The sequence below is a fragment of the Pteronotus mesoamericanus genome, unplaced genomic scaffold (genome assembly GCF_021234165.1).
Source record: "Pteronotus mesoamericanus isolate MK-2021 breed Mesoamerican mustached bat unplaced genomic scaffold, CSHL_Meso_final contig_90, whole genome shotgun sequence".
In the NCBI taxonomy this organism is placed as follows: domain Eukaryota; kingdom Metazoa; phylum Chordata; class Mammalia; order Chiroptera; family Mormoopidae; genus Pteronotus; species Pteronotus mesoamericanus.
In genome coordinates, this window is record NW_026555277.1 from 20320274 (window position 1) to 20332785 (window position 12512).

The window sequence follows — 12512 nt, forward strand, 5'->3', positions numbered from 1 at the left end:
TCCTGCGAGAGCATCCGGCAACCTGGAAGCCAGCATTCCAGCAACCGAGAGAGGAAAAGAGGGGAGGGAAGGGGCGAGAGAGGACAGATGGGGAGGAGGAGGAAAGAAAAGTATCAGGGGAAGAAAAGAGGAGGGAAGGAGGGAGGATAAGGTGAAGAGAAAGAAGGAGGGAAAAGGAAATGAGAAAGGGCAAGAGAGGAAGGAAGGTGAGAGAAGGGGGGAAAAAAGAAAAACTTTTAAATTTTTCATCTTATCCATGATTGTAAAATGGTTTTACCTGACTAAAATTGGTCCTCAAGAACTCCATAAGCTTATCAAACCTTGATTCATGTAAAGAATATTACCAAAGCGCCCTAGCTGGTGTGATTCAGTGGAGTGAGCACTGGCCTGTGAATCAAAGGGTTGCTGGTTTGATTCCCAGTGTGGTGCACATGCCTGGGCAGCAGGCCAGGTCCCCAGCAGGGAGCACACAAGATGCAACCACACACTGATGTTTCTCTCCCTCTCTTTCTCCCTCCCTTCCCTTTTCTAAAAATAAATAAATAAAATAAGTATTTTTTTAAAAAGCACTCAAGATCTGCTATACTATTTAATCTTCTTCCATACGACATATCAAAACATAAAAATCAATCCTGTTAATGAAACCTTAAGGATTAAAGCTTAAGTAAAATCCACTGTCAAGACACTGTAATCATGATTAAAAATATAAAAACATTTCTGGCCAAGAGGGAGGCCTAGGTAGATATGCATCGTTTCTTCACACAACCAAAAGATAGCGACCAACTTAAAAACAAAAAACAACTAGAATTGCCAGAAAATCCATGTGTATAGAAATCCAACAACCAAGGAGTTAAAGAAGAAACATTCATTCAAACTGGTAGGAGGGTGGAGACCGGCAGCTGGGATGGAGAGGGCTTACTACAAGCCAGTGTCTGGCAGAGGAGGCAGTCCCACATTTGTGTGCAGATAAACAGGGAGGAACTGGGGAGTGTCGAGATAAGAGGGCACAACCCACAGTTCCAGCGAGGGGAAATAAAGCCTCAAAACCTCTGGCTGTAAAAAAATCTGTGGGGGTTGCAGTGGCAGGAAAAACTCTCCCAGTCTCACAAGAGAGTCTGCTGTAGGAGTCCACGGGGTCCTAGAATGTACACAGCCCACTCAACCGGGAATCAGCACCAGGGCAGCACCTGGAAGGGAGCAATTCACTTGTGCATAGCAAGGGAAGTGACTGAAAGCTAGCCTGGAGCCAGGCAAGCAGCACTGTTCCCTCTCTGACCCTTCCTCCCACAGCGCAGAGACATGGGTTGCCCTGCCCTACCAAATACCTAAGGCTCCACCCCTTATAATAGGTGCACTGAGACAAAGAAATATGGCCCAAATAAAACAGATTGAAACTCCAGAAAAAGAACTAAGACATGAGGAGATTAACAACCTATCAGATGCAGAGTTCAAAACACTGGTAATCAGGGTGCTCACAAAAATGATTTGAGTACAGCCGCAAAATAGGGGAAGAAGTGAAGGCTATGCAAAGTGAAGTAAAGAAAACTATACAGGGAATCAAGAGTGACAGGAAGGAAACCAGGACTCAAATCAAGATTTGGAACAAAAGGAAGAAATAAACGTTCAACCAGAACGGAAGAAACAAGAATTCAAAAAAATGAGGAGAGGCTGAGGAACTTCTGGGGCAGCTTTATATGTTCCAACATGCAAATCAAAGGGGTGCCAGAAGAAGAAGAGGGAGATCAAGAAATTGAAAACTTATATGAAAAAACAATGGGGGAGAACTTCCCTAATCTGGGAAAGGAAATAGACATGTAAGTCCAGGAAGCACAGAGTCCCAAACAAGTTGGACCCAAAGAAGAACACAAGACACATCATAATTACATTACCCACAGTTAAAGGTAAGGCGAGAATCTTAAAAGCAACAAGAGAAAAGGAGACAGTTACCTACAAAGGAGTTCCCATAAGACTATCAGCTGATTTCTCAAAAGAAGACTTACAGGCAAGAAGGGGCTGGAAAGAAGGATTCCAAGTCATGAAAGGCAAAGACCTACAACCAAGACTACTGTGTCCAGCAAAGCTATCATTTAGAATGGAAGGGCAGATAAAGTGCTTCCCAGATAAAGTCAAGTTAAAAGAGTTCATCATCATCAATCACTTATTATATGAAATGTTAAGGGACTTAAGAAAAAGAAGATCAAAACTATGAACAGTAAAATGACAACAATCTCACAACTATCAACAACTGAACCTAAAAATAAAAACAAACTAAACAAACAACTAGAACAGGAACAGAATCACAGAACTGGAGATAACATGTAGCGCAATCAGGGGAGGGAGGGAAGAGGGAGAATGGGGGAAAAGGTACAGGGAATAAGCATAATTGGTAGGTACAAAATACACATGGGGAGGTAAGAATAATATAGGAAATGGAAAAGCTAAAGAAATTATATGTACAACCCATGGACATGAACTGAAGGTGAGGAATGCTGGAGAGAATGAGGGTACCAGGCAGAGGGGAATAAAGGGGAGGAAAAAAATGGGACAACTGTAATAACATAATCAATAAACTATACTCAAAAAATTTAAAAATATATAAACTGTTATTTAAAAGGTACATCCTGTCATTTAAATCACCAGGTCCAGCCCTGGTTGTTGTGGCTCAGCTGACTGTATCACCATCCCATAGACCAAGGAGTACGAGTTTGATTCTGGTGAGAGACGTGCTTGGGTTTGGGGTTTGGTGCCTGGCCAGAGCACATGCAGGAGGCAACCAATCAATGTTTCTCAGATCAATTTTCCTCTCCTTCTGTTTCCCCCTCCTTTCCCCACTCTAAAATCAATAAACATGTCCTCTGATGAGAATTTTAAAAAAAAGATAAATCACCAGATACAAATTATTGGCATTTCAGTAATTACTCTGTAGCAACCAAAACAAACCTAGGATCAGTGAGTTAAAAACATCTGGTAAGAGCATTGTGAATTTTCATATAGTTAGATCCAGTCTAAAATCTCACATGTAAGTCCTCAGTGATTCGAAGACACTACATAAAAGAGACAAGGAGACTTTTCTTATCATTAATAAGGCATTTACTTTGCATGTGGTTGAAAAACAAAACAAAACTACAGTTTCCTTACCATAGACCTAATTGTAAAACCTAAAATAACTTCTAGACAAGACAAAATTTTTATGAACATATGCAAGGTAAAGAGCTTGTAAATATGACACCAAAAGCACAATCCACAAAAGAAATAAAATCAATGAACTATCCAAATTTTAAAATGAAAACCTAAGCTTATACAAAAATCTGTGTGCAAATATTTATGGCAGTTTAGTCATAATCACCCCAAACAGGAAATAATCCAAATGTCTCTCACCTGGGAAAAGGATAAACAAATTGTGTACATCCATACAGAACACTACTCAGTAATAAAAAGGAATGAAATAATGATACATGCAACAATACAGATAAGTATCAAATGCGTCGTGCCAAAAAACCAGACCCAAAAGGCTATATACCATATGCTTCCATTTACACGATAGTCTTACAAAGGCAAAACCTGAACGACTAAAACCAGATCAAGTGGCGGCCAGGAGCCAGGAGTGAAAGGAAGGACTGCCTACCAAGGAGACAGGGAGACAGTCAGGGGGTGTTAAGACTGTGATGCCCCTTGATTGCCGTTGTCGTGACATCACTACATAAAATTCCAAACTCACAGAAATACACATTAAAAAGGGCAAATTTTACTGTACATAAATTATACCTTAAAAGAAAAAAAATGGGATTCAAAGACACTATATAAAATAATTATGCCAATATAAATTGTTCTGAGGCATTTACTGCCTTGTTTTTTGTTTAAAAAATAAAACTAACTATAATTATCCACTCATACAATAAATGTTTATTCAGTGTTTATGAACCAGCACCTGTTATTAAATTATAAAAATGTGAACTCTCAGGTGGGGGTGATTTGTCCTTTATTGGCCTACAATGATTTCAAGATGTATTCTTTACTGATGAAAGAGCATAGAAAAATCCCTTTATTTAACTAGTCCGGCCAAACAGCTGTATGTAGATCAAAGAACAGCCCATGTTTACATTTACCAACTGTAGAAAGCTTTTCTTTAAAAGCACTATTATACAAGCTATCCCATAAAACACCATCCAATGTCCATTTTAAGTAAAAGTGTCTTTAACACATTTAAACATCTGGTTACAGCAGCAGAACTGAATATATATCCTATGAAGTATTTGGCAAGCTAAGGTGATGTGTGTCCAAACATACACATTTTTATAATAGATAAGAACTTACTTACTAACCAGCATCACTATTACCTTTACAAATACATTTTGTGTCAAATGAGCCCTTTTCTCCTTCCCCATCAAAAAATCAGATTTTAGGTTATAATTTCTATCAACATTAAATAAAAAGTAAATCTGAAATTCTTTCAAAGTCCATTGTCTCTGTGTTTCCAATACTGCTATAATAAACAGGTTCTGTTATAATAAACTTAGATACCTCTGAACAGCTTTATCAAATACTTTCTATAAAATATACTTTAGAATTAGTCACAGACTTTTCACTAATAACCTGTTAACAAACTATTTCTAATGACAAATTTTCAAAACTGTGTAGAAGACAGATTCATACTGAATTCACAAACCTCTAGTAAATGAAATTCAAGCAATAAAAAAAAATGGTATATTTGACCATATGATCTCAGCTATAACTAGAACCTAATCACCAAAACAAAAAAGCGAGCAAAACAGAACCAGAGACATGGAAATAAAGAACAAACTGACAGCGGCCAGAGGAGAGGGCAGGGGAGGATAACGGGGCAAAGAAGGGGAGGGGTCAAGTTAAGGAACGTGTATAAAGGACCCACGGACAAAGGCAATAGGTGCCGGGGGGGGGGGGGGGCGTGGCATACTGCATGTGGGAGGTGGGAGTGGGTAGGGCAGAGAAGAGTAATGGGGGAAAATGGGGACAACAATAAAAAAATTCTTTTAAATGTGTATCTGTGCTGCTCTATTAGAAAAATGTATGAGAAACTTTACCCTGATTTCCTCAGAATAGTTTATTTTGGTCACATGACATTTTCTAGTTAAATTATTCTTCATTTTTATATATACATGTATATACACACATTCACACAAAGCACAAACAAAAATCATAAAGCCAGAGTTCCAGGTAACAGAAGAGCTAGATGACTGGAGTTTGCCTGCCAAGGAATAAGCCAATACTCACCTGCAGGGGGAGTGGAAGAAACAACAGGGGGAGTTGGAGAAGTGAAGCCATCAGCAAGGGTCTGGGCACCCCCAGCAGCTGCTTCAGGGGCAGTGGAGGAAGGGACAGTAGCAGGAACAAGAGGGGCAGGGGCAGATGCAGAAGTAGCAGGAAGGGGAGGAGTACCAGCAGAGCCAGCAGGGGCTGAGGGGAAAGAGGAGTGAGAGGCAGCATTAGCGAGGCAATCCCAGTAGGCAGGACTAGAAAAGGCATTAGAGAACTTAATGTTAGATATTCAGTGCTAAACACTAACCGGAGAACAGAAGAGAGTGGTAAAAACCAAAACAGAATAAAGCTTATGTTAAGGGATTATTAGGTGTGCAGCAAATAATTCAAGATGCCGCGGTAATGTAGAGATTTTTTAATTCATTAAAAACAAGCATTCTTTTTTTATCTGAGAGCCACTATTCTGCAAGTACTCCCTTTATACTGTAATTTTTAGTACAACATTCTGTAAATAATATAAAAACTAAACCTTGGCCGGGTATTCGGTTGGCTAGAGCATGGTCCTGATACGCCAAGGCTGCCAGTTCGACCTCTAGTCATACAAGAATTGATCAATGAATGCATAAATAAGTGGAACAACAAACTGATGTCTCTCTCAAATAAACAAACAAACAAACACTAGGAAACAACAGCATTCCATTCTGAATTACACAAGTCAGAAAATACGCTCCAGATATAAGTATCTTATCAGGTAAAAAAGACCATTTAGCAAAACACAAATCTCTCTTTTCAATGATTTTTGAAAAGGTATTTGTTATTAGAATAAGTAAATTAAATATGTAATATTCTATCCTTATGTCTTTTGTGTCATGCTTTTAAAACTAAATTTTAACTTTGGTACCCTCAGATTAAATAAGTACATTGTTCTGTTTTGGAGAAAAGAGGCGTAGCATTTCAGAGACTATTAAGTTCCAACAGTCCACTAAACTGTCAGAACTACTCTGACTTAACTAAAATTGTCTTTTAACACACTTAAACATTTAACACATTTGTCCAATCCTTTGTTACACGTATGATTTTCACACTGAGTCCCCTCTCAGTCCCAAGGCATGCACTGTCGTTAACACTAGCTGGAATTAAACACACAGCACACCAGTATGGTACCTCCAACCTCAAAGTATCAACTGAGCTACGGCACCAAAAACATAAAACTTAAAATTACAGGGAAGTGTGTGAGCATAAATTTACAAATCACTTGGTTAAAAATAACAAATGTATAATAAAGATTTCCCAACATTTATGGAGTCCCAAAGGAAAATAAATCCCGATTATGAAGAAAGCCCACTGTAATTAAATCCGAAATTGACTTCAAATTCAGAAAGGACAAGTGAAGGTGAAGCACCATTCATGTTTTACCTGGAAAGACACTGGGAGGAGAGGGAGTAGGAACAGCAATGGGAACTCCTACGCTCCCACTTCCACTGTTCTCACGGCTGCTGCTCCGACTACTGGGGTGACTTCCTCCACTACTCCCACTGCTGCTAAAGAAACAGGAGCCACCAAAACATGAGTATTACATACAATTAGAGATCTCCAGCATTTCCCAACATTTTCCAAAATGAATATAGCCACAATAAAGATAATTCAAGTCCTCTACTTCAAATATTAATTTATTAGTGAGGGAGAATCTGAGTTCAAGAAACTTGTTTTGACCACCCTTTAATAAGCCTATATTAAAGAAATTAAAAAAGAAAAAAAATGTTATGAACATAAATGATAAATGATGGGCTCAACACATAATAATAATACTTTCTTTTACTCCAGTTTAATGCCTGTCTGAAGAAATTCCTTTTTTAATAATGATTTTCCTAAACAGATTATTTAACTAATTTCATTTGTAATATCTTGATATACTACCCCATATTAATGCTTTATTGCACATAGTTTTTCATCTGTAAAGTTCCACCAAAAAACAACTTGAAATTTCCCATATCTAGTCCATGATTTTTTTAAGGTCAACTATTACTATTAATTTTGCAGAGAGGTGTGTACTTTAACATGTCTTTTTCCCCCGACTTCCTGACTGCTCAAAGTTGCATCAGAACAGGAGGAGAGAGAGGTGGAATCAGATGGGGTTTGGGAGAGTAGAGTGAGGAAAAGAACTTAGTGCTTGGAAAATGAGAGAGATTTAACTGAAGTTATCTAAACAGATTATGGTACGATGACCATCACATTTTGTGCTGAGGTAGAGAAAATACCTGTAAGTTCGATTTCTTTGATTCACAGAAGCTGTCCTCACAGGGCTCTGCTGCGAGGGAGCCATATTACGGGTTGGGCTAGGTACGTAATCATTTGGTACCACTGGAGGACGCACTGGCTCCAGTGTGCGATAGGGGGAGTGCCGCCTACAAAAAGAAGAGCGTATGTATGGTGTGATTAGCAAATTTCGGCACAATAAATTCAAAGAGTTGCCAGTAGTGAAATACAATTTGTACTCAGATATAGGAAAATGTGTTTTTACATAACCCAGCTACCAATTTCAGTCTTTCCTTAGGTATCACTTCTCCATCATTAGGGTTTTGATGAATATTGTTATTTTTTTAGTCTCCAACCTCATTTCCCTGTACTAATGCAATTTTGTTCATTCATTCTCATTGAGCATAAAGAATCTCCCACCAGGTAAGAAGCCAATGTTTCCCAGGCTCTTCTTTTTTGTGGATGAGTTCAAATTATTTTAGTGCCATGTCAAAGTCTCCCAACTGCATTACACGAATGCACTAATTATCTCTCCTCACCCGTCTCTCCCTAACCGAAAATATTCAAAGACAGGCTCCCCAACCCCCACACTGATGATCATGGCAATTACAACCCTCTATTTCCTTTTCTATAGACTAAATACATAGAAATTAAACTATATCCATGTACAAGAACAAACAATTTAATCTCATCTCCTTCCATTCTCACCTCACTTCCTCCTTCAACTTTCACCTTGATCTCTCTTACCTTTTACCCTCCCTCAGAGTTCAACATTTAAAAGAAAGGAAAAAATACGAAGACCACCTAAGTCTTTCTACGGTATTTACTCTGAACCGTAAAATACAAAACAAACAAGGTGTTATTGACATATTTTTTCCTCCAAATATCCTTTTAAAGGAAGAGAATGAGAAGAGTACAAAAGAAAATAGGGTTTCGAAATTCTTTTTGTGTGTTAACATTTAGCTATTGTTAAATTTTTTATTTTTTCAACTACTTTACATTCATCATTACTGTGTATTAGTTCCAGGTGTACAGCACATGGTTTCCAAATTCTTTACAACAATGATAAATAACTAATATTTTGTAGATGAGATTCTGGTTTTTATAAGGAAAAAAAAAAACGGGATCTCAAAATGTGAAAATTAAAAAGCTTTCTTTTCCTGAAATGATGTTGCTCATTCAACTTTGAATTTCTCAATAATTCACTCCCTCATAGCTCCCAAGATTTCTTTAAATACTGTTCTCCAGGGTTACTCAATTATGGTTCATTGATTTTGAATGAGATCACTTTGCAATGACCCATCCACTCTAGTACCCTCAAAAATCTCCTTGCATAACTACATATATAACTAATAATTAAAAATAAATAAGGGGTACTAGATGAGAGATTGGGTCAAAGGAAGAAAAAGGAATGACAGGACCCTGCATTTAAAATACCTAAAAGAAGTTTTGGCATCTCTGAAATTATGATGTAAATATTTAAAAATCTTAAAATAGAAACTGATTAATTTCTAAACATCTGCTTTCCAGACAATTTTTCCCAAATAAAAATGTTGTCTCAAGCCAAGAAAAAAAACCCTCTGCCGATTGAGAACTAAACAGTAAAGAAAATAATAAATACAAGGTAAACAGCACAGGGCAGAGGAACAAAATATGGTGGCTAGGCAGAGACTGAAGAAAGGCCAGGCTATGACCATCAACCAGCAAGCATATGGTGCTCAGAGAGTTGGAGGATCCCGTAAAAACCCTTGCTAATACACAAGGAAAACATATATTGGTATATGAGTAAATCTTCAAATTATGAGTAACAGAAAATTTTATTTTATTAAAGGCTACAATGGGTAAGCTTGCTAACAATCTTGATTTAAAACCTAACAAAATCCATTAGGTACGATACATAAGAAAAATGAGAGACGTTCCACAAGACAATAAGGCAAACACTTCCTCTTGATCTGACTCTCTACTCTAACTCTGCAAAATTATATCCTACCACATCATCAACATTCTACTCTGACATTTAAATTTTATTTGATCTACTATATTTGTTCCTCTCTAATCTAAGCAGAATTTTTTTGGTCCTATTCCTGGCTGAAATTCATTTTTATTCTTTTGTTTCCCACTGTCTTAATTACATATCCTCTTCTAACACTGTCCTCCTCCTTTATATCCCTACTCATCTTTGTCTTACCTTGACCCACAGCACTTGGTTAGGTTTTTTTGTGTTTTTCATTTTTGTTTGAATCTTTTTTCTTTTCTTTTTTCTTTTTTTCTTTTTTTTTTTTGGTGAGGGGGCCAGAGACAAGATTGTCAATTAAAAATTTCTAAGTATAAATCATAAAGCCAATGGTTGTTACAGCATTTTGTCTGTTTTATACACTTTTTAAAAAATCCAATTCATGGTAGTGACTCTGAAAAGTTGACAGATGACAAATATTACCCCCTTTTACAGATGAAAAAACTGAACTATTAAGAGGCTGACTATGTAAGACCACAGAGCAGGAGCAGAGCTGGACCATAATTCTGGCCATCTGGCTTCTGGGGTATGTTATGCCTATCTGATCACAAATCTCCACAATAAACTCAGGTTTTTATAGTGATTCTACAGAAGAAAAACCAGTCTTATCTATTAATTGACCATTTCTGCCAAAAGTCAAATCCAGAGCCCACTTCTGCAGAACCAATTTAAAGCTCATATTCTCATAACACAGATTACCAAATTTGTATCTACACAATGCTCTTCAGAGGAAGTCTAAATAACAGTCAACTGTAATACAAAAGACTAAAACTTTTATGAAATTAAGAATTAAAAGTGCAGTTTATAGTAAACCATGAACTTGTACTAGTATTTTATTTTAAATGTAAAATTCATTAGATAAGTAATTTCTAAACAAAATCTTTTTAAAGTATAAAAATGTTTCCCAGGAAAAGGGAAAATTACACACAAAAAGATAATCCTAGGAAGAAAATGTTCTCTTTTCAAATATTAAAAAATAATTTAAATATATGTAGTGTTTAGTTTTCAACTACACTGCATGAAATGGTTTTCAGTTATTACTTAGTTATATACTCACCCAAGTGTCCCTTTCCCTGACATAGGGGGACTGGGGGGTTTCTGAGTTGGAGGTGTTGTACGCGGCAGCCCACCCATCTTCATATTCTGGGTACTCACCTAAAAAATTTTTGAGGAAAACTCAACTTGTATGCAATGAAACAAAGTGTCATTTTGGGGAAATGATGTTATGCTATTTAACAAAGAAGGGGAAGGTTTAAACAGGAAAAAAATTAGAGGCCATGCATTTCATATGCAATATCTACTCTACATTATTCTACAGTTGTACTCAAAGGACTCTTCCTAATGTGAAATTTTCAAATAATTATAAACTTGTATGCAAAGACTTTATTTGCCATTAGGCCATCACACCAACAGATCACTGGTAGGACTATTTGATACTACATTCAACTGAAATTAAATAGAATAACTATAAAAACTTTAGTTTTAATAGAGTAAACTTAAGTAGTCAATGACACCCTGAAGCAATCCTTGTCTTTTTAGATAATAAGTTTATCATACAAAATGTTTCTCAAATAAAATATGCAACTATGGTTTTCCTTCATTGTAACTAGAGAATACAAAATAAAGTTAAATTGCATGATATACATATAAAATTTTAGTTTTTAAATAGTAGATCAGCCTTACAACTATTATTTCTTTAATGTTCTCTTATGGAGGAATCACCTACCTGCAAACTGCCAGAAGTTAAGGCATGTACCTAAACATCTATCCCATTCACCTGTGAGCAGTACAGGGGCCACAGGCAAAGTCCCAGTCCCAGTGGGAATGAAAGCCATTCAGGCCCAAAATGAAGATTAATTCAGCCACAGGAAAGATGTAAGTAACACAGTCCTAAATCAGAGCTGGGCCTTACTCCCCACTATTCTATCCCCAACTGGAAGTGCAAATGTAGAAAGGTTGGGTGGTGAGGGAACAATGGATGCCACAAAAGAAGTAAGTCGGCACTTATACAGAAAGCCCTAAAACTCTGGATACTTTAAGGAGCTATGAGAAGTCATTTGCAAATAAAATTCAAATGCAATCTTAAATTGTTTGAGATTACCAATGGGTAAGAGTTAATGTTCACCATATAATTAATGTTCACTTGACCGTATTTTCAGCCCCTCATATTTAGGATTGTCAAACACTTCAAAAAAGGATCTTAACTTTTGTAATAAGAATGTCTACAGTATTCAAATTATACTTGTAAAATGAAACTTCAAGACATTACACAGGTGAAATCAGAATACATCTCTATATGTTATTTCAAAAATAAAATAAAATTTTAAGGAAACAAATCATAACTGTATACAGAGTACTGAGGGTATCAAAACTATATAGAATTTTTTTAAATCCTAAAATACTACTTCTCATTTGAATAGGTAAGAAATAATGATATCAAGAAACAAACTCTTCAAATGATTAGCCCAGTGAGCAAGTTGTGTGTGATGATAAACCAATCTTTAATGACAAATGACACCTTTGAAATGTCGGCATTTTTTAGTAAGTAAAGCATTTATCGGTAACCCTTTTGTTGTTGCCTTTTAACAATAAATATTAAACAAACTGGTTATCAAATAAGAATAAAAATTAACTTATCCTTGCTCTCCCCCTCATTAATAAGCAGAGGGGTATACTAATCATATCTCAACATTAAAATGCCAGAAGATTTTTTTAAAATCAATCCATATTTGGGGAAAATTTGAGGAGTAATATAATAACAAATAGCTTTTAAAACTGTAAATTTTAACTTATGATACCAGTAGATTTTTTTAAATTAGTAACCAAAGTCCTTTAAGCTCAACCTTAAACAACATAAAACCCAAGGTTACTTCAAGTGACGAGGGAGAAGTACATGAACCAAACACTAAACTACATCAATTTGCTATAAAGGAAGGAAGAGGATCAGGAATAGAAAAAAAATAGAAGAGAATTTTATTCTATACATGGAATAGCTAAAATACTTGAA

At 36.4% G+C, this 12512-nt stretch overlaps 1 protein-coding gene across 36 annotated transcripts in view; it reads right to left on the reverse strand.

Moving 5' to 3' along the window:
* ABI2 (abl interactor 2) overlaps window positions 1-12512 on the reverse strand; it is a 108417-nt gene that overhangs the window by 28014 nt on the left and 67891 nt on the right. For 7 of the 36 annotated variants that reach the window (XM_054585782.1, XM_054585809.1, XM_054585778.1 and 4 more), the window contains 4 exons: window positions 10563-10660; window positions 7494-7640; window positions 6652-6776; window positions 5251-5433 (listed from right to left, as the gene is read on the reverse strand). In XM_054585782.1, the coding sequence (XP_054441757.1) occupies window positions 5251-5433; window positions 6652-6776; window positions 7494-7640; window positions 10563-10660 (553 nt within the window). The remainder of the gene's footprint in view (window positions 1-5250; window positions 5434-6651; window positions 6777-7493; window positions 7641-10562; window positions 10661-12512) is intronic. The other 29 variants (XM_054585815.1, XM_054585813.1, XM_054585801.1 and 26 more) reach the window with 7 other exon arrangements.